Source organism: Astyanax mexicanus, chromosome 8, assembly GCF_023375975.1.
Source record: "Astyanax mexicanus isolate ESR-SI-001 chromosome 8, AstMex3_surface, whole genome shotgun sequence".
Lineage (NCBI taxonomy): Eukaryota > Metazoa > Chordata > Actinopteri > Characiformes > Acestrorhamphidae > Astyanax > Astyanax mexicanus.
In genome coordinates this window covers 12,597,883-12,620,948 of record NC_064415.1, presented here as the reverse complement: position 1 = coordinate 12,620,948, position 23,066 = coordinate 12,597,883, and the positions used below count along the sequence as shown (strand labels likewise).

The 23,066-nt window shown below is 38.3% G+C and overlaps 2 protein-coding genes across 2 annotated transcripts in view; both read left to right on the top strand.

The window, feature by feature from the left end:
* LOC125803855 (SLAM family member 8-like) overlaps nucleotides 1-4,447 on the top strand; it is a 63,746-nt gene extending 59,299 nt beyond the window's left edge. The window contains exon 6 of the mRNA XM_049482228.1: nucleotides 4,298-4,447. The gene's annotated coding sequence lies outside the window, so the exon portion shown is untranslated. The remainder of the gene's footprint in view (nucleotides 1-4,297) is intronic.
* LOC125803959 (uncharacterized) lies at nucleotides 3,369-19,960 on the top strand. The gene is made up of 5 exons (XM_049482786.1): nucleotides 3,369-3,390; nucleotides 3,508-3,690; nucleotides 3,963-4,079; nucleotides 16,655-16,873; nucleotides 19,509-19,960. The coding sequence occupies exons 1-5, from the start codon at nucleotides 3,369-3,371 to the stop codon at nucleotides 19,958-19,960; spliced, it is 993 nt and encodes a 330-aa protein (XP_049338743.1).
* Nucleotides 19,961-23,066: the final 3,106 nt, after the last annotated feature.

The following is a 23,066-nucleotide window of genomic DNA, read 5'->3' as shown; positions in this document are numbered from 1 at the left end:
GGGTTGATTAGCGTTACTTTGGCGAATCTGATCATCTAACTCCCATTGGATGACTGCTATCTGTACAGAGGGAGGAAGAATGCGTTCAGCCTCCTGGGGCTGGGATGTGCTGTCCACAGTGCTGTAAACCCTGGACAGCGCATCAGCTTGCGTGAGAAGAAGGCTACAGGAAACAATTTGGGTGGCGACCCACTACGCTGAGAGAGAACCGCGCCAACACCCGATTCGGAAGCGTCCACTTCCACTACGAAGGGAAACTCGGGATTAGGGTGCCTAAGTACAGGGGCTGAAGTGAACGCAGCTTTCAGCTCACAGAAAGCGCGATCCGCTTCGGTTGACCACTTCAGGATTTTAGCAGCCCCCTTAGTGAGGGCAGTAAGGGGCGCAGCAATGGAGCTAAAGTTACGGATGAACCGCCTATAAAAATTAGCGAAGCCAAGGAATCGCTGGAGTTCTTTAATGGTCTGGGGCACAGGCCAATTAGTAACGGCAGTTACTTTCTCATCGTCCATAAGGACACCGGAGGAACTGATAACGTAGCCGAGAAATGTGACCCTTTGAGTGTGGAACTCACATTTCTCGGCTTTGGCAAACAGGCTATGTTCTCTCAGGCGTTGGAGAACTTGGCGGACATGCTGTATGTGTGTGGGGAGATCTGGGGAATAGATAAGGATGTCGTCTATAAAAAGAACAACAGAGTGATTAATTAGATTGCGAAATATGTCATTCATAAACGACTGGAATATGGCTGGGGCGTTAGCGAGACCGTAGCTCATGACCAGGTATTCATAGTGGCCGTTGGTGGTGGAAAACGCTGTTTTCCATTCGTCACCTTCCCTGATGCGAATGAGGTTATAAGCACTACGGAGATCGAGTTTGGTGAAGTACACGGCATTATGTAACTGTTCTAGAGCTGCTGGGATTAACGGGAGCGGGTAAGCAAACTTCTTGGTAATGTCGTTTAAGCCTCTGTAATCTATGCAGGGTCTCAAACCCCCATCCTTCTTCTTCACGAAGAAGAAACCGGAGCCAACAGGGGATTTGGATGGGCGAATGTAACCCTGCGCAAGAGCTTCACTAACATACTCTTCCATAGCCTTCTCCTCATCACGAGAGAGTGGGTACACACGAGCTTTGGGCAGAACAGAACCTTCTATTAAATCAATAGAGCAATCATAGGGGCGATGCGGAGGTAACTGGGTAGCTTTAGATTTACTAAAAACATCAGAAAAATCATAGTACTCGGAGGGAATAGCAGGGGAATCTACAGAATTAGGGCTTTCAACAGAGGTAGATTGCAAAGAGAGTGAATTTAAAGATAAACAGTTCTCACGACAGAAAGGAGACCAGGCAGTGATGTCTCCCAGGCTCCATGAAATGACGGGGTCGTGTGTCTTTAGCCATGGCGCTCCCAAAACCAGTGGATGTTCCGTGCGTGGGAGCACATAGAGAGAGAGCTGTTCCACATGTAGAGCGCTGGCCTGAAGGGTGAGAGAAAGAGTCTGCTGGGTCACAGGTTTGGAGCGTACAGTCTTTCCATCGATGGCATGGATGGAGATAGGCTTAGGGAGATCCTTCGTGGGTACAGCGTGCTCCTCCACCAGGTCCAGGCTGATAAAGTTCCCCTCCGACCCAGAATCTACAAGCGCTGAGACACAAAACACATCCGTTGGAGTGGTAATAATAACAGGCAACATGAAACATTTTTCTTTAAGTTCAGAAACAGGGGTACATACCACGTTAGCGCGTGGAGTACTCTCCACGCGCTGTCCCAGAGCAGACGCTTGAGCAGAATTGGGTCGGAGGTCACAGTTAGCTCTCAGATGACCTGGATCACCACAATAGAGACACAGGTGAAGGCGAATACGACGCTGCCTCTCAGTGACGGATAGTCTGGATCGTTTGATGTCCATGGGTTCAGAGATGGGTGCAGGTGCAAATTCCGGAACTGGATTCCCGGACTGGAGTAGTGCCGGGCGAACCACAGGAGTGTGGCTAACAGCTTTGGGCTTACGGGAAAGGAGCTGATCCAGACGGATAGACAGAGCGATCAGCTGATCCAGGGTGAGTGAGTCGTCCTTGCATGCAAGTTCTCTTTGAATCTCGGGGTTAAGTTCGTGTCAAAACATGGAGATGAGAGCAGGGTCGTTCCAACCGCTGCTAGCAGCTAACGTACGGAACTCCAGAGCAAAGGCTGCCACAGATAGTTTACCTTGCTTCAAGGTAATCAGAAGCTCTCCACTAGATTGCCCATAGCGTGTATGATCAAAAACGCTGCGAAAAATAGACAAAAAAGTGTCGTAGCTGGATTCAGAAATGTTCTCCCAAATAGCTGTAGCCCAGTCCAAAGCCTTGCCAGACAATCGAGAAATTATAAACCCGATTTTAGCTTTATCAGAAGCAGGAGGTGAGTTGCTAAAAAACACGGAGCACTGGAGCAGAAATCCATTACACTTCTCAGTGTTACCGTCATAGACTTCGGGTTTACACACAGCGAAAAAGGGAGTAGTGGTTTTGTTAGGGCTGGCTACAGGACTAACCACTGGGCTAGGGTTCTGGGTGGACAAACCCCGGAGATGACTCATAATCTCGGCTAGCTGCTGCTGTTGGTTAACCTGGTGGCGTGCTAGCTCGTCAACAGCTTGAGTCACACCAGCGAGCGTTTGCTGGTGCTGACCTAAAAGCCGACCCTGGTTAGCCAAACCAGACTTAATAGACTGTGTATCCGCAGTCTCTGTCATTACGGCCGAGTATCTTGTCAGGGCCAGACAGGAATGAGACTGGTGCAGATACAATAAAATAACTTTTATTAAAGTTATAGAGTAGACAGGGGTAGTCAACAGAAACAGGGTCAGTACCAAAAATACACAGTGTAGAGAAACCATACCATAACCGGAGGACAGTCCAGAGATCATACACGGATAGGCAGTATAACAGGGTAGGCAAAAATCCAAAGTACAATAAACAGTCCAGGTCATACACGGGTATCCAACACAAAGGAGCAGGCAAAAATCAAAGTCGGTAGAAAACAAAAACAAGATCATACACGGATAATAGCAAGGGCAAGAGAAACGCTTTGTATTGTAGGATTTACCAAACAGATACTCGGCGAGGTGTGAGCGTGAGCATGGTCCTTAAATACTGAGGATAATCAGTACTCGGGGCTTCCTGGTGGCGTCATGTGACGTGTCATGTGATCGGGAGTGTGTGTTGTGTCATGGAGTGGTGCGTTCTGGGTATTGTAGTTGTTACTGTGAGAATCGCAGATAGAGCTGGATGTGGGAGACACAGACGTGCTTTCAGCACCAGACATGACAAACTTCTTCTGCATTTAGATGTGATTAAGGTGGAGATTAAGAGACTGCTCTATGTTCTCTACTGTAACTGCAGGTGTTTAGATTATATAACCTTCTTCTGCATTTACAGATGTGATTAAGGTGGAGATTGAGAGTGAACACACTTGGAAAGCAGCTACAAACAGCTGTGATGTTTCTCTTCTGTGTCCAGCGTCTGAAGATCAGACAGTGTCCTACAGATGGAGGGGTTTTAAGGAGGAGGATGGAGCTCAGCTGAACTTCACTCTCAAACCAGAAGATGGAGACGTTACTCTGAACTGCACTGCATCCGGCAGCACTGGGAATGGCTCAAACATGACCACAGTGAAATGCACTCCAGAAAAGCCCACTATAGGTAATCTCACTTAGTGAAGCTACAGTTATACTGTGATAATAATATTAATTGGTTTAAGAGTCCTCACAATAACTGCTTCTTCTCAATATCTTAAGTACAACAATACAATTGGACATAAAAATACAAAATATACAAATACAAGTGCTTTATAATGTAATCATATCTTAATGATTTTGCTTGATTAACACATTACAAGGTAATTATTTCATTTCATTTCATATCTTTACTGAAATGTTTTTTCTGTACATGGTGTATGACTGTGTGTGTTTCAGGTTTGTCTAATTCAGGAGCTCCATTCTCAGTGCTCCATCTGCTCAGTTTTTCAATGGCAGCGTCTCCATATCTGCTGTCCACCATCATACTGGGGGTGAAAAGCTACAGAGCTCGAGGTGAGATTTCACAGTCTTCCTCTATATCCTTAATACTTAACACACTTTCAGCCTCACTGAGACTTATATAGATTTATATATTACACTGAAACTGAACATAACACTTAAATATATGTTCATTATTGTGTGTTTTACAGCTAAAGCTGATGATGTGAACATGGTGTGTGAAGTGAGAGAAGCTGGAGAATGATGATAAATGACTTCAGCCACCATGAAAGTGGTAAACGAAGGAAAGCAATTTTATTTAAATTCAATTAGCAAAAAACTATATATAAAAATAATAATAAACAGCTTGTTTGTGTATTGTGTTTCTTTGTAATGCTAAAGATGAGATGTTTGTATCACTGGTTTAACTTCTAACTCTGTTTTTTTTTTTTAGATTATCAGAAGTATAAAATGTTTTACATCATATTGTAACATTAACTTAAAACCTTTTTTAATAATATTGCACTTTTTCTATGTTCACTCTCTTACCTTATTCACTATCAATAAATGTATTCCTTCATTCAGAAGTAGATTATATTTGCTCCATGGCTAAATATCTGTGATGAGCTGTGATGTTGTTGTTTTTATCTTTGCGCAAAAATTAAATGAAAGTTTATTGTAAAAAGTATTTGACTGTTTTTTCTTTTTCTGTGTTAACAGTACTTTGTTGTGAGAGTAATGCAGCTAGCAGACAGGAATGTAGTCTAGTTTTATACTGGATTATTTACAGTGTAGACTTTTTGATAACACACTTTAATATAGAAAACCTTACTGCATTACTGACCCTGACCTTTAGATAGTAGCAACACCATTCACTGCTATCTGTCCAGGCCCACTGTCTAAAGTTCAGGGGTGATTTACTTTTTAAAATGTTACTTTCAACTTGATTTTAAACACAATTTAAATTTTTATTTTTTTTAGTGTTCACCAGCCAACACTGTTATATTATATTATTATCTCAGCCTGGGGAGAGTCACATGACTGGTAGATCATAACGCTATATACACACACACACACACACACACACATACTTACATACAGTACAGGCCAAAAGTTTGGACACACCTTCTCTTTTTCAATGTGTTTTCTTTATTTTCATGACTGTTTATATTGTAGATTCTCACTGAAGCATCAAAACTATGAATGAACACATGTGGAGTTTTATGTACTTAACAAAAAATGACCTGACCTCCACAGTCACCGGACCTGAACCCAATCCAGATGTTTTTGGGGGTGAGCTGGAGCACAGAGTGAAGAAGGTAAAGAGGCAACAAGTGCTAATAAACACCTCTGGGAACTCCTTCCTTCAAGACTGTTGAAAAAAACATTTCAGGTGACCACCTCTTGAAGCTCATTGAGAGAATGATGCCAAGAGTGTGCAAAGCAGTAATCAGAACAAAGAGTGGCTATTTTGAAGAAACTAGACTATATATATATTTTTTTTTTGTTGTTGTTGTTATTTTAGCTTTGTTAAGTACATAAAACTCCACATGTGTTCATTCATAGCTCTGATGCCTTCAGTGAGAATCTACAATGTAAATAGTCATGAAAATAAAGCAAACGCAATTAAATATTTAATTGTCAGTGAAAACACAAACAAACATAAATGTCTAAGCATCAAAAGGGTCGTCCCAGAGTTGTTGACCGGCAACTGAAATAAGTCCATTGCATCCAATCTAATGGTGACCTTGGCAGCAGAAACAATGCATGTCCTGATATGATACTGTAGCTGATGAACACACACACACACACACACACTGCTGAAAATGTGAAAAAAATGGGTTTGTGTCTTAGTTCTGATCTATTTCGACATATTTGGCTGTGAATAAGAAACAGAAGCTAAACAACAGTGATCTACTGTGGTTCTCTGGTGAGAGCAGAGTGCCGAGTACAGTATTATGCAGTACTGTTGTATACACATATTTGCAAATGGTGTAAATAATTTATGAACTTGAAGCCTATTTACGATTAGGAAATATTTAAAATATGAACCCCAACATATTCAAGTAAAAGTGTGCATTTCTCTTTTAAACAAATATTAATATATTAATGCATAACAATACAAGGATTAATGAAGTGTTACCTTGGGACCACCCACACTTGTATATGCTGTGAGGTGTTAGCTTGTAAGTGAGGCTGATCACTGGCAATCATGCTCATGAAAAGTCTGTATGTATTACTTGAGTTAGAGTGAGATCTGAAAGTGGGTGCCAGATGGATGGAACATTCCCTTTCTGAAATTGTACTGTAAATATGTCACAGAAGCAGTTGTGTCAAAAGTACACACATTTGTTACTTAAGTAGAAGTATAGATACTGCAGTTTAAAAACACTTTCGTAAAAGTTGAAGTATCAACTTGACCTCTTTACTCAAGTAAAAGTAAAAAAGTATGTGTTCCAAAAACTACTTAAATTACAAAAGTATAAAGTAACCTTAAAAAAAGGGTAGATGCCACTAGTTAATATTTGAGAATATATAAAGAACAAATTACCTAGATGACTACCTAGATGAGATTCTAAGCTTTTAAATGGTATATAGCTTGTCTATATTGACCCTACAGTTACTCAGATAAACACAAGCAAATATGTTTTTAATAATTCATGCGGATTTCTGGCCCGCCGGTGGGCCAAGGCGTGTTAAAAGGTTAAATCGCTGGCACACGTCACAAAAATATCCATAATTACTTAGAGTTTTTGTAAATATATTTACTGATATTCAAATGGGTCCCGATTGTGTTCATATTATTGCTCATCATATGAATAAAAGCCTTCTGTTAGCTGCTACCCGGGCATGTCTCGGCATGTCTGTCCCTATGCTAGCCAAGCTGCAGCAAAATATATCAATTATCACAGTTAGGTAGGTAGTAGTAACAAAGTAACGAGTAACGTTTGTTTAAAAATGTAATGAATAGAAAGTACAGATACTTGTGTGAAAATGTAAGAAGTAGAAGTCAGAAGTAGGCAGAAAAATAAGTAATGGAGTAAAGAATAGATACCTAAAAAGTGTACTTAAGTACAGTAACGAAAGTATTGTGCTTCGTTACTTGACACCTCTGCACAGAAGTGACGATGGATGGCAGTGATCATGACCATTGACATGGGGCTACAATTGTGCATGCAAAAGGCAAGAATCCACAGGCACAATTCACACCCACATTCAGTGCAGCAGACCCCCCACACACATCCTGCCGATCAGTGTAGTGTTTTTTTAGCTTCCATGGGACATGGCACACAAAAACTATTTCCTGTGCCATGATTTATGGCATGATGTGTTCAGTTGAAGTGCGTCATGGTTTTCAGTGCAGCTTATGAGGAAATGTTTGTTCTCATGAGTTCAACGACCACTTTTAAACAGACAGACAGACAGATAGACAGCAGCAGCAGCAGGAAGAAGCAGTACACTTCAGCTACTAGTCTTTCACAACAATGAAAACCTCTCACACATACTGTATTTTATACTCTGGAGCAGTGCTGCTTTTTCTTGGGTATGGTAAGTATTGAAATAAATACTGTATCATTTAAATCTACAGAGAGAGAAAGAGAGAGGATGAGAGAGAAAGAGGAGAGACTTCTTTATTTTTTACTTCAGACAAGAAGTTTGAATTGTACAGGGCATGTTCTCTGGATATTTAAGTTGTATTGTTTGTAGGTGAACTGGCTATGCTAAATTAATCAAAATTGTCATTATGTGTGTGAATGGTTGGTGTGTGCTGGATTGGCAACCTGTCCACTGGGTATTCCTGCTTTCATACCCTATAATTCTCTCGACCAAAAACTGAACTTATTACTAAAAAGACCTGACGTGATTAGTATACTACTACCATTAAAAGGGTGCATTGGGGAATGTGTTTATCCTTTAATTATAGTGATTGTATCAGCTGTTTTACATTAACAGTACTAATTAGAAAGTTTAGGTGTCGCTATTAGTCTTTGTAGAAGCTATTATGATTACACAAGTCAGGGTAGTATTAATAACTGGCCATTTAAAAGAAGAAACTATGGGCATAATCTGTCAAAATAATAATTTAAAATTTAAAGATGTCATTCCATTGTTTTTTCATTAATGTTAAAATGTTTAGTTGTGGTCTCTAGTATGACAGTGATGACATGTGAGCTGTTTTTTGTGAAAAAAGTGCTTCGGTGATCCGGTATAAGGCTGCTTTAGTCCAGTAGAGGAGTGGATGGGGAAGAACGATAAGATTTCAGGTCTTATTTATGAATGTTAATACAGGCAAACATATTGCCTCTGGTTGGCTAACAGCACTGCGAGGCAGTGTGGTGAACAACAGTTTAAAATAATAATTAGAAATATAAATAAGATAAATAAAATAAAAATAAAAAATATTATTATATATATTTAGATATTATATATTATATTTTTACAGTAATAACAGTCTTTGCAATGTCATATGTTACATTACAACGTGTAATGCAGTGGCGGATGCTGGTCTTTCAAGGAGGGGAAGCTCAATTTCGGCCTACATCTTGACATATGTAGTTTTATTTATACTAAATTATACTAAATTCTACTCTCCCTGAGATTTATTTTTTTTGTAAACAAAAGGCATTATTTTCAAGTTTTCACTACACAACAAAAAGGTACCCATTGTTTACATTGAACAATTACATAAAAAACGACGCTATGACATGAATAAACATAAAATGATCAGTAAAAAAAACATTACGCAAAATCTTTAAAGTTGGTAAAGGAAAAAAATGCAGGTACATTTATTTCCTTTTTAATTTCCTTAAATAATCCCTTTATTAATTTAAATTATTTAAATTATTTTTAATAATAACACAATACTTACTACTTGCCCCTGTTCATTTATGTCCTGAGATAGTTTCATCAAGAAGAATGGCCATCAGTACATTTTATTTGTTACAGCACTTCCAGTCAGCCAGCTCACTTTAGCTTTGCTCCGCTATTGAAGTCTGTGGACGCTCAGCGTCCGCACTGTTTAAAGCAGCGCTGTGAAGCTGTGGGAATGAGTGAGAGGAAAGCCGCGGCATTACCAGTGATAAGAAGCTGATTCTGAACTAAGTTCAGCGCGTTGTAGCGCATATTTAATCAGTGACATGTACACACAACAGTGTTTATTTAATCACTTATTTATTTTTACATTTTAGGGGAAGCTGAGCTTCCCTTGCAGTCTTAGAGCAATCGCCACTGGTATAATGTCCTGCTAAGTGCAGTTCAGCCACTGACCTAGTTTTAGAGTCTGTGTAAAACATCAAATCCACTGGAGATCCTATACAAAGTTCGGAAGTCCTAGATGGATGGATGGATGGATGGATGGATGGATATTTATTAATGAGCTAATTTACTAGTTTACTGAGTTATGCTTTTTAATCAGTTATATATTTAAATTCAGGTACCTCATTTAAAAGACCACTGTGCCATAGTACAACAATTATAAAGGTTCTAAACATACACCTACCTGTCTCTGTACTGTACTTTATTGGTGGTGTTTTCAAATTATAACCATTTGTTCCTTAATTAGCTCTTAATTACTGGGCAAAGCATATAACACTGATGTGTTATTTGCACAAATAACACAGGAATTAACTGCCATGCTGTTCCTAGCGCTGTTGACGAGACAGCGTCACTGCGTGGCTTCAGCTCTGCTGGTGGGCGAGGCCATGAATACTAATACTAATTCATGAACACATGAATACAAGAGGTGTTAGCTTGTGAGTGAGGCTGATCACTTTCATTCACATTCAGTGCAGAAGACCCCACTCACACATCCTGCAGATCAGTGTAGTGTTCTTTAGCTGTAGTGTAGAAACAGGTACTAATCTATCAGTCTGAAAATGTGATGATCACATAATTGATAATGAAGAGATATGGCTAACATAGAAACAGACTTTGATTGTGTTAATGTTGATCAGTGCAGGGTTATAGAGCAGGAATGCAACACAGCGGGCAGTGGAGAGCAAGGCTGGGCAACATCAGAAACAGGGCATCTCCATACATGTAGAAGAGATAGAAGAGAAAACAGAAAGATAGAGATATGGAATTAGTTTTAACTGGATTTATGGAAAACAAAGAATAAAGAACATTATCAGAGTGTGATTATTGACTAATGACTCTGGCAGAGCTGAATAAAACAGCCTAACTAAAGGCAGAGAGCCAGAAGGTAACAAAGGCACAGAGGCTCCCTGAAACACTGGCATCCACCCACTCCACCGTCCACAAACCTGAGTGACCGTGTGCAGTGGGAGAACAACAGCACCAGCATCTCAGTTTACCACAATTCCCTCTGTCCATGAACCCCTGGATCTGCAGCCTTATCTAAAGGAAAAAAAAACACGAATTACCAAAAGATAAACTAACTAAACAACTAAACTAAACAAGTAAGTTTTCAGTCTAGACTTAAAGATTGAGACTGTGTCTGAGTATTCGGGAAGATTATTCTAGAGTTGGGGAGCTTTATAAGAGAAAGCTCTTCCTCCTGCAGAGCTCTTCTGAATTATGGGAACTACTAAGGAACCAGCACCCTGAGATCTAAGTAATCACAGTGGTTCATAATAGGAGATAAGGTCTCGCAAATATTTAGGAGAAAGTCCGTGTAGGGCTTTATACGTTATGTCTTTGTCTTTTCCAGTTAATGTACTTCTCATTACAATGTATGGTGTCATTTTATCCACTTTACTTTACAAAATGCTCTACACTGCTCAGCCAAATCCAACTGGAATGAAGCATGTTAAATATTGATATATTTTGGCTGCTTTCCTGTTGTCCTGAAAGTTGGATATTGGAGCTGGATACCATTTCTACCATACATAATATTCTGATAAATGGCTTTAACAGACTTTACCACACTTGCTTTGATCATTTTTTGTTGTTTATTTTTTCCCTCCTCAGCTGATGAAACTCCAGGTACTCTTCATTTCCAGAAGTATGCGCTCCTGGGAAGTACAGTCTCCCTCTCGCTTCAGGGACTCACACAGGATCTGACTGATATCAAGTGGAGAAAAGGAAAATTATTAGTTGCAAACAGCAAATCAGTTAGACCAGAATTTATTCAAAAATTTCATCTGAATGCCACCGATAGCTCCTTAACTATTAAAAACCTAACTATGAAAGACAGCGACCATTATCGAGCTGAAGCTGGAGAATGGGAGAAGACAATCTTGGACTATCATCTAATAGTTGAAAGTAAGTTAACCTCTGAACAACCTCTGTATTTCAATACTTTGTTGAATTCTGATTATAATTAGAACACAAAAAGGTATCTTTATCTTCATTTGAACAAAAATTGAGAAACATTTAAATGCCTTTTAAACATAATTTGTAAAATATAATTAATAGAAATGTAACAACCTGTAAAAAATGTAACAACCTTTAGACTATACACAATTCTTCTGCATTTACAGCTGTGATTAAGGTGGAAAATGAGAGACTGCTTTATGTTCTCTACTGTAACTACTAGGTGTTTAGATTATATAACCTTTTTCTGCATTTACAGATGTGATGGAGATTAAGAGTGAACAGACTTGGAAAGCAGCTACAAACAGGTGTGATGTTTCTCTTCTGTGTCGAGCGTCTGAAGATCAGACAGTGTCCTACAGATGGAGGGGTTTTAAGGAGGAGGATGGAGCTCAGCTGAATTTCACTCTCACACCAGAAGATGGAGACGTTACTCTGAACTGCACTGCAATTGGCAGATTTGTGCAAGGCTCTAACACAGGGGTGTCAAACTCATTTTGGCCGAGGGCCACATTGGCATATTGGCTGTCCTCCGAGGGCCAGATGTAACTTATAAATGTAATAAAATGTAACCAAATGTAATATATGTAAATGAATGTAATTACTCCTTAATGTTAAATAACTCTCAATATATTATTTATTCAATCAAATATTACAGTTGCATGGAAAAAATGTTTGCTTGTTGCTCTATTAACATAAATCCTTTTAATTTGTCATGTCATGAAATCCAAAAACTCCATCAATCAAGAACCAAACTATTCAAGTGAATAGAAATGACATCAAGTTATATTAACTTTGAAATTATTAACTGAAATAAGGCTTAATAAATATAAAATCAAAAATTGTGAGCTGTTAAGAACATAGCATTTCCTCAGATTTAGCAGTTCCTCATCCAACCACTAGTGGGAGCTGCAGCAGCAGCACCACAAGTCCGCAGTCTTTACTGAGTCAGAGCTACAGCCCAGCCACGGGCTACAGGGCTCAGCTCAGCCAGTCTGGAGCGTTTTTTAAATTTTTAAGTTCTTCTGTGTATGAAATAAAGATTTTTGTAACCGAATAATACAGCTCTCTACAGTTCATCTTTCAGCCCAATCAGCTAACAGCAGCCGTTTAGAGCATGAGTCACTGCTGGGATTACATTATAAACAGGTCAGTTATCGCGCTGCTAACCTCATGATGTTTATAACTACGGAGTTTAGTGGACACACCACTAAAGGCACAAAGGCTATTGGAGGTTATTGAAAGGGTTATTGAGGGCAGAAATCAGTAAAGGCTGGTTAGATAAGTGATTCACGTCCTCGTACTTTGCTGCGGTGAAACTGCGACTAGCGCTGTCACAGTGATGTTTATTAACGTCATTAAAACAGATTTTGTCAGCTATTGTCTTATAAATATTCACACAGAACTTATATCTCTCCTAAAAAGCGTTTATTTTGGTCAGTAACACTCTTCGTAACACAAAAGGCATACCGGTCTTTCGCCTTGAAGCACAGCCGTCCGTCTGCATCAACTTCTCTTTTTCTGGACATTATGGGATAAACATTTATATGTCTCAATTCCACCCGCGAAGTTACACCTTCCCTCCGGCAGGGTTTCCACATCAATGACTACACTGCCGTGTAGTGGCAGTAAACCGTAACTTTGCGGGTAATACAATCGACAAGCATTGTGGGAAATGTATTTTTTGGTCAAAGAACGCTTCTGACTTATTTATTATAGACACTAAGATCTTACAAGCTCTCGCGGGCCACATAAAAAGACGTGGCGGGCCACATTTGGCCCGCGGGCCTTGTGTTTGACACATGTGCTCTAACACGACCACCGTGAAATGTACTCCAGAAGAGACTCCTACAGGTAATCTCACTTAGTGAGACTACAGTTATACTGTGATAATAATATTAAGTGGTTTGTGCATAACTGCTCCTACACAAACTCTTAAGCACAACAAGTGATTTATAATGTCGTAATAGCTTAAAGGCTTAAAAAACACATTACAAAGATATTATTATTTACAGGAGCGCCATTCTCAGTGCTCCATCTGCTCAGTTTTTTAACGGCAGCGTCTCCATATCTGCTGTCCACCATCATACTGGGGGTGAAAAGCTACAGAGCTCGAGGTGAGATCTCTCAGTCTTCCTCTATATCCTTAATAATTAACATACTTTCAGCCTCACTGAGACTTATATAGATTTCTATATTACACTGAAACTGAACATAACACTTAAATATATGTTCATAATTGTGTGTTTTACAGCAAAAGCTGATGATGTGAACATGGTGTGTGAAGTGAGAGAAGCTGGAGAAAGATGATAAATGACTTCAGCCACCATGAAAGGTGTAAACGAAGGAAAGCAATTTTATTTTAATTCAATTAGCAAAAACAATATGTAAAAAAAAATAATAAACAGCTTGTTTTGTGCTTTTTTTGTTTCTGTGTAATGCTAAAGATGAGATGTTTGTGTCACTGGTTTAACTTCTAACTCTGTTTTTCAGCTCAGATGATTACCAGATTTGTTCAGAAGCATAAATAATATTATTTGTATTTTTATTCCTTTTTTAGAATTGATTGTAAATTTCCAGTTACATAAAATGGTTATATGGAGGTAGACAGGTAGACACTTACAGGTAGACACTCACTGATCACTGACTTTATGATATTTTTGTTTATTCAAATGTTATATAGAGTAATTACAGGTAAACTCACTCACTGATTACTGACTTTATTTTTATGTAGTAATATTCTAATGTTAATTACCAGTAGACAGTTTCACTGACTACTGGCTTTGTGTTTATTTGGGTTTATTCTAATGTTTTATAGAGATAATTACAAGTAGACACGCTGTCTTACTGGTGACTTTATGTTAATTTAGTTTTATTGCAATGTCATATTGAGTTAATTACAGGTAGACACACTCAATGACCACTGACTTTATGTTCATCTTGTTTCATTTTTTATGTCATATTGAGTTAATTACAGGTAAACACACTGTCTGATTGCTGACTTTTTTTTGTTTATTTAGTTATATACAAATGTTAATTACAAGAAGACACTCTAACTGACTACTGGCTTTCTTATATGGGGTTTAATCTAATGTTATATAGAGTTAATTACAGATAGACACTCTCATTGATCACTGACTTTGTGTTTATATGGGGTTGATTCTAATGTTGTATAGAATGTTAAAGATCCAATCAGATATAGCTTTTAGAAATGACGCTCTGGAACATCAGCAGACGTATTATGATCATCACCTCAACTACAGGCCCTGTAAAGCTATAGTGACTGATTTTATTTAATTTTTTTGAATGACCAAGATCACCAATCAAATTTCCTATGCTGGATTTGGCTTCTATAGATCTTATGCCCTGTGACACTCAGTGTGCACTCACTGTTTGTGAGTCAACCCAGAGTTTTTAAAATGCCCCTCAGTTATCTGAACCTAAAATCTCAAGACAATTGATTTCAGAAAAAAAAAAATCAGTGACCAAGTGACAGATTTAAAACAAGGAAAGAAAAGTTTAGGCATTATGCACGATAAGTACTTATTAACATCCCCATGAGCAAGAGTTCAGTCTTATAAAAACTTTTTTTACTATACTTTTGGTGGATCTTCTCTCCATTCTTCTTTGTAAAATCTTCTCCCACTGTGAGATTCCTGGGCCGTATTGCTGTAGTGAATTTTATCCACAGAGCTTTTCATTGATGTAACATTGATATTTCATGAGAGAAATCTGTGTAGATTAATGTCCAGGCAATACCCGTGGAATTACAAGAGTCCACCCTACATTCAGCTTAAAATATGCTATATTAACTGTATATATATAGTTACAGTGCATTACCGGCTAATAATGCCACTCAAAAACACCTCTTAGCCAATCACATTGCAGGGTCGGAACTATCTGAGGTATAATAAATTCTACCCAACAGTATCTGGCATGTCAGCGCACATTTCTTTTTCTACCAGTGAAATGTTCTCCACAGTATGTTATATCCACCCCAGTGCTCATCCAATAGGATTTGTTTCCAAGCTTCATACTATCAGATAGATAGATAGATGATAGATAGATAGATAGATACTTTATTTATCCCGAAGGAAATTTAGGCATCCAGCAGCAACAACACAATACAATAAGAAACATACTCAGACAAATCAAAACACAGAAGAATAGAAAATATATAAGGCTATATATTAAAAAAAAAACCTAACTATACAAGGTAAGGATCTATCTGTAAACGGAGCAGTGCAGTAGATGTTGCTAATGGTCATAAATAATTAAATAATTAACAGAGTAAAGTGCAATGACATCGATTACGAAAGTGACTGATGTGACATAGAAATATAATATAATATAAGTATGCATACGTTACAAGACAGTTCTAAAAAGAGAATGTGAAAATGTGAATACCCAATCATGAGTAAGGTATACTTTAATGTAAGCGAGGTTGGGGAAGTGTTAATATAAATAATTAAGTTGTTGAATAATGTCCAAGTGGTGTGCCTGGATTAAACTCAGTCGTCAGCAGCATCCCGTCCCCGATGGGAGGAGTTAAAGAGTCTGATGGCTCTCGGAATGAAGGATTTTCTGAGTCTGTCTGTTGTGCAGCTCTGTGACAGCAGTCTGCCACTGAACACACTCCTCTGCTTCATGATGGTGGTGTGAAGTGGGTGACTATCATTGTTCATGATAGAAAGCAGTTTATCCAAAGTCCTTCTCTCAGCTATTGTAACCAGAGAGTCCAGCTCCATTCCAACCACTGCCCCGGCCCTCCTGACCAGCTTGTCCAGCCGTGATGCATCTCTCCTCTTCATGTTGCCTCCCCAGCACACCACAGCGTAGAAGAGAATGCTGGCCACGATTGATTGGTAGAACATCTGCAGAAGCTTCTTACAGATGTTAAAGGACCGCAGTCTCCTCAAGAAATAGAGCCGGCTCTGTCCCTTCCTGTACAGGGTGTCTGTATTTGTTGACCAATCCAGTTTGTTGTCCAGCTGCAGACCAAGGTACTTGTAGGTCTTTACTGTCTCCACATCAACCCCCTCGATGGAGACTGGCTGCAAGGGTGGTCCAGACCTACGGAAGTCCACCACCATCTCCTTGGTCTTGGATATGTTCAACTGCAGTTGGTTCAGTCGGCACCAAGCAACAAAGTCATCCACCTGTCTCTTGTACTCCTCCTCCTGACCACCCTTCACACACCCAACGATGGCAGTGTCATCCGAGAATTTCTGCAGGTGGCACATCTCAGAGTTGTACTGGAAGTCTGATGTGTAGAGAGTGAAGAGGAAGGGGGAGAGCACAGTCCCCTGTGGTGCTCCAGTGCTACTGACTACACTGTAACCAATTGCTGTATTTTTTACAGTAAAACCATACAGTAAATAACCGTTTAACGATTTTCCATTGTAAAACTGTAGAACGCAATGCATCATGGGATGCCCTACAAATACAACTGCCACCTGTGTATTTAACCATAACCTACTGGGGGCAAACGGGCAGTTCGGTTTTCCCCTGGAAAGAAGAAGTTTCCTCAGGATTTACTGCTGTTCTTGAGATCACCCACCTGAGGAAAACTCCAAGAACACCTGCATTTGTGAGTAAGAATTAACCTTTGTTTTAGGAATCTTTTTAAATTAGACTAGATTCACGTGGTGCTACGTGAGGCTTATTAGCAAGCCAAACCTGGTTTATTTAGAGAGTTTGCTAGCTAGTTGTTGTTAGAGTAGCATTTGTTAGCTTTGTTGGTTCTGTTCATTGGTTATTGGTTAGATGGAACATATTGAAGTTATTTGGAGTGTTGTAATGGAATGTGTGTTTTATTAAACCTAAATATGATCGGTTGATAAAACATCTAACTACTTAGTTTAACACTTTATTTGGTTTAAAGGTGTGCCATGCAGCTAGGTTATCTAGGTTAGCTAGCTAGCCAGCTAGCTAACTACAGTCAAGCTAGTTAGCAGCAAGTTACTGTGGTGTATGTCAGCTAAATGTAGCTAGCTAGCGAGCTAACTGCTGTCTAATGGAATGACTACCAACCTAGCTAGCTAGCTAGCACTAATTAATTAACTGTGGTGTATATCAGCTACATGTAGCTAACATTACCTCGCTAGCTAGCGAGCTAACTACAGTTTATTTAGCTGACATACACTATAGTTACTTAGTGTTAGCTGGCTAGCTAGGTTTGTAGTAATTCTATAAGACAGTGGGTAGCTCGGCAACTAGCTAGACCATAGTTATCGGTGCTTAACTGTGGCTGTCATCACATATCAAACGCTATAAAAACATTTGAATGGAGCGCTAGAATTGTAGTGTGTTCAATATACAGGTATGTGTTAAAAATTGTACATTTTGTTGAGGGTTTAGGTTTCAGAGATCCACGCCATGCAATCAAACCAGGAGGAGACAGACACCCGTGTTTTCCTGTACCTCCATCAAGCTGTAAAGTGGGGGTACAAGTCCAGTGTGATGAGGACCCCGAACACAGACACATTACTGAACCTCCTTTACCATGTCAGCAGTGTCAACCTTAGCATGTAGTGAATGTCTCTGAGCTAGCTGGAGCTCTGGGATCTAAATACTGCAGCACTCTTCTGGGATACTATGCTGCACCAGTGCTCTCAAGGGCAAGGGAAAAGTAGCTCTCTTGAAGAAGCTGCAGCTTGGTACATTGTGGCCGGACAGCAATGAGCTCCAACAGGAGATAATGTTATGTATGTCCATGGTCAACTGACCTCCATTGATGCTGTGAGAACCAAGATGCTGCAAAAGATGGTGGGTGTTAACAGAGCCCTGGATGCAAGTTTTAAAGTAGACAGAGTAAACTACAGGGTTGGCTTCTAAGAAAGGACAGATCAGCGAAAACCTGAAAGGCCAAACCCTTACGATCAGTGCATGAGTTGGGAGAAGACAATGGAAGAGGGGGTGTTGGAGCCGGTCTGGTCAGTTTGCCCCATCTTCCCTCCTTCTCTTGTTGACATTTTTGCAAGAGCAGAAGAGACAGAATTGATTGGAGAGGGGACCGATGATCTGGAGGAAGGGACTGAGATTTAAAAGAGACTTTGATGATCTCTTCAATGGTGATAATGAGGATAAAAATTATTAGTACCCCACTATACTAATATTTTATTTTTAGTACATTGTTGAATTTTATCATCAATTAGTTCTGCAGCTAGTTACTTTTTTCGTCCTGGTACCTGTCAGGATCTAAAAATAGACTATGGTTATAATGGGAATATAATGTGAAAACATACAGGCGATCATAACATTTTCTGCTAATTTTTGTATCTTTTTTGTCCCAGAATTAAGTCAACATGTGTCAATTGTATGGAAAAGTGTGTTCATTTGGTTGTGTAGGTTTTTAACTGAAGGAGCTATGCCAATTTCTTCATCATTTTTTAGGTTTGGAACTGGGATAGATGTAGTAAAAAATTAAAAATAAGCCCCACAGAACATGTTTTGTCCTGTTACCCGTCAGAATCTCAAATTACACACTTTAAGGATTAAGTACAATCTCAGGATGTTTTTATTTAGTGTGCAGGAATTAGTGTATGAAAACATACAGTCACATTTAACATTTTCTGCTTTTTTTTGTCCCAGATAAGAGTCAAAATGTTTAAAAAACTTAGAAATAACCATTCTATTGACTTCCTTGGCCCAGAATTGTATGGAAAAGTGTGCTCATTTATCTGTAAAGTTTGTGAACTCAAGGAGATATGCCAATTTCTTCATCATTTTTTTCAGGTTCAGAATTGCCATAGATGCATTAAAGGGTTAAAAATAAATTTCATGGGACATTATTTCATCCTGTTACCTGTCAGAATCTTAAAATAGACACTTCAAAGTTTAGGAAAAACAGGTGGGAGAAAAAAATCCACTATGTGCTCGTGGACCCCTGTTTCCATCTAGACTATAGTGTTCTCCCTGGAGCGTATTAAATAGAATGTCACTATTGTGGCTTATATCCAGGCACAACCTAACTTTTTGGTAACAAGCTTCACACCTCTGAAAGTACTAAAAAGTATATTGGGATAAATAGAAATAGAAACTATAACTGGAAAACTCATTCTACAGTATATTGATTCTGGCAGACTTTCTGCATCTAAATAAATATGAGTAGCAAAAAAGAGTATCTCTCAAAGCATGGTAAATACTAATTGTTAGTTTGGTCCCCCAAGTGTTCTTTTGAAACTCTTTATCTAATGTAACAATTCTGCATTTCTTTATTGTTTTCAGAAGAATTAAGTTCTGTTCTTCGTTCAGATGTCCAAAGTCCAACACCTGCAGACGTATCAAGAAGTCTAAGGAATAGCCAACCCACCATCAGTACACCAAGTACATCCAGCCCAACTGACAGATCCAGAGTAATAGATCTTAGTACTTGGCTCGACAAGTTTAAGGTCCCATGGAGCAAGATGCCCCAAGGAATAAAACTCTCGATAAACGCACAACAGCGGCCTACTCCTCGAGACCGTCGGGAGATGATAAGAGTCATTGTAGACGAAATAAGACTTATTGAGCCCAATCCTACTAGATCAGACTGCGTTACAGTCGCCAAGATGGTTGTTAAGGAATATCCAGAAAGTTTTGCAGACATTCTAAAAGATGGCACCAGAATTGGAAGTGGGTTTGCTTCACTGGTGAACCAGCTAAAACGCGAGTTGAACACCTCAACCGTAACAGTGTAATAGGAAGGTGCAGAAGGATGAAAGGACACTCCAGTTCACTAACTACAAACTGAGCAAAAGGGCCATCGGACCACTATGGGTGCATCAGATGGCAACCTGATTGTCCTCAAGGGGAAACTGAGTCAATTCTGAAAGAGAAGCAGGAGGAAATGAAAGAGCTTTATGCTCGTGAGGGTCCAGCAGCAGCAGAGAGAGGGCACATTACTCAGCTCATGGAGAGGACCTACTACTTGCAACGAAAAACCATCAATGCAAGTCCAGCCCCATCTATTGTGGAGCTCAAAACTGGCTGGCCATTTCTTTTTACACCAAAAGAAATTTATAATCACTTTAAGCTGTTAACTGACATCTCTATCCTTGAAAAAATTACTGATGCAATTGAGCACAGAGGGAAGATGATCGTTAACTTTTTTCGCCAAAAACCAACAAATGAAGTCCAGCAAATTCTGTCAAGGTCGAGCTACCATACTGGCACCATGTGTTGTCCTCCTGCTGATGGCACACTTCAAAGAACACTCTGAAGCACTGATTTTACAAGTTGATGTAAGTAAATTTAATCTGCATTTAAATAATTACTCTTATTATTTGACTTCTGCTTTCAGTTTCCAAAACTTGTGGGGTTATTTGTTAGAGTGAATCTTAAATTATGTCTTTTATATTAGTCTATTGTATATATGTTTGTGTTTTAGGCCACAGCCACACCAGCAGATGTGGAGGAATCAGTTTTACCAGACTCTCCAAGATTGATTGTTCAAGGTACTAAATTAGTTTACTATTGCAACTTGGGTTGGTCAGAGACATTTATATTAATGAATAAATGTTTAACTATTTAAGGTGAGACACTGACCTCAGCAAATTGGATGATGAGTATAGAAGGTCAGGTGGTCTTGTCTTCACATCCCAACTTTGCTGCAGGCTTGGCAGCTTTGTTTGCCTCATTCTACAACTTTAATTTGGAATACCAAAAAGAGGCCTCATGCACTCTAGACTTTATCCAAAGGTAAATGAGTGTTATTCAAAAAATAGTTCCACATTATTTATTTGGTTACTTAAAAGTCCAACACTTTCGCTTTGGGTGTGATTTTGTTTCATCCCTTTAATTTGGTAAATGGTTTACTTGGGTACATTTTTCTTTCTTTTTTTTAATGTTAGTTTAAAAAAGTTGAGCCGCATATTAGTTTAAATATGTTGAAATGATTAAAGCTGTATTTGGATTTCTAACATGATTGAATGTACATCAGTATCACACAGTAATCATGAGCCAACTTCAACACACATAAAAAAATAGACCTCGCAGCCAAAACATATTGGTCATGAGTCAGTCATTTGCATATACTAAATATGAAGTCATTTTTAATTAACTGTATTTTAATTTCCTTTAGAAATGTGCAAAAAAAAGGTCAAATGCCTCACATTCTTGTGTATGATGGAATAAAATTTTAATTTTAGGACTTTTTAAAATACATAGCCCAACAAAAACAAATATTTGTTTATATCCCACTAAACACATAACTTAAGTAATATATTATTGTAGCATTTTAAAAGGACAGCACCTAAATAAACTCATTATTAGTGACAAAACTGTTGCAATTGAGATTAGAAATGTATATAGAGGGAATTCATTTGAAAATAGAACATTACAGATTACAACTGCCCTATAGACGCTGTCTTAAAATGTTCTAATACAGCTCTTTTTCTGACTGTGCAGATGTTTTGTGGGAATCAACCCAACCACTGGCTCTAAGACATCTACTGAGCAGGTCCTGAGCAAAAGAAGTGGAAAGGTAGTGGAGAAGAAAAAACACTCCATGAATGTCAAAGTTTGCAGCCTTGTAAGGAAATTAATGGACTTCGACTGGCTTTGCATGTCGGTGTAAATGTTGTCTTCAGCATACTACTGCATAATGTGAAAATGTTTATTTATTTTCATGATTATTACAAAAAGACAAAATGTCAAATTTATGTTTAACATTTTTTTGTAGTTTTGGTATGTACTAGTAGATATGTTTGACTATTGACTGCATGGACTGTAAGTTGGTTGTATTAGCATACAGTACTTGTCACAAGTTGATGCACCTTTTCATTCATTTATTTATTTTTATTTATTTATTTTTCTTACATTGTAATACTGAAGTCATTCAGACCATGAATGAACACTTAAGTTTAGTTCATTCATTTTTTATTTTAATGGTATTTATTTTAATTGTTAAACAAAGCAAAATATGTATCTCTTATCTGGGGTGCTGTGAACTTTTGTTTTTTGAGGCTGGTAACTCTTGCAACAACCTAAAGAATCTAAAATCTAAAACATATGGTTTATTTAACACTTTTTATTTTTATTGTGTTTGTTGCAGTTTATTTTTTATTTTTTTCATACCAAAATACAGTGTATTTCCTCTTTGGTTATGTTAATGTAAATTAGCAGCCTGTTTCTAGGGAGATTATTCTTATTGTTCCTGTGGAGAGATTCTTCAACAGATTTCTGTTCTTTCCTATACTCCCCTGTGTGATCCCAGATTAGGATATATAGATGTAACCTGAGTTGTTTTGAAGCAGTACATAGAATATTTTATATATGGGAAAACAAATGTATTTTGGAAAATATATATCATTTGACAATGTTCTAATACAGATTACTGTGAAATTTGAATGAAACTAAAAGTGGTACATATTGTGACAGACTTTTTTTATAATAAATACTTGATGGGAACAAATGTTGTATGTTTTATCTTTTGAAATACTATTTGTACTTTTAAATTTCTTCTAACTATATGGAAAAAAGCTGTTTTTTTTTCAAGATTTATATTACAAACAATTTTACAGTATTTTATTGGCAACTTGGGTTGCCAGGGAAAGACAGGGGGAAAAAAAGAATTACAGCTAGTTATTGTAAAGAATAATTACAGTATTTATATGCATTCATACCATTACCTACTGGAAAAAGTGGTAATGTACTGTAAGTTATTTTACAGTAATTGACTGTTCAAAAAAAAGTATTATGTTGTAATATTCTCCTACAGTGAATTGCTGTAAATGTACAATCTTTTATTGGCAACTCGAGTTGCCAGGTAAAGACTGTAAAAAATGTTTATTACAGCTGGTTATT

What these genes read in the sequence shown, in the direction of transcription:
- LOC125803959 (XM_049482786.1), top strand. Translation starts at nt 3,369, where the DNA reads ATGTTCTCTACTGTAACTGCAG. An exon ending in GAAAAGCTACAGAGCTCGAG is followed by an intron (nt 4,080 to 16,654) that starts GTGAGATTTCAC and finishes AAAACCATACAG; the next exon opens with TAAATAACCGTTTAACGATT. An exon ending in AAGAACACCTGCATTTGTGA is followed by an intron (nt 16,874 to 19,508) that starts GTAAGAATTAAC and finishes TATTGTTTTCAG; the next exon opens with AAGAATTAAGTTCTGTTCTT.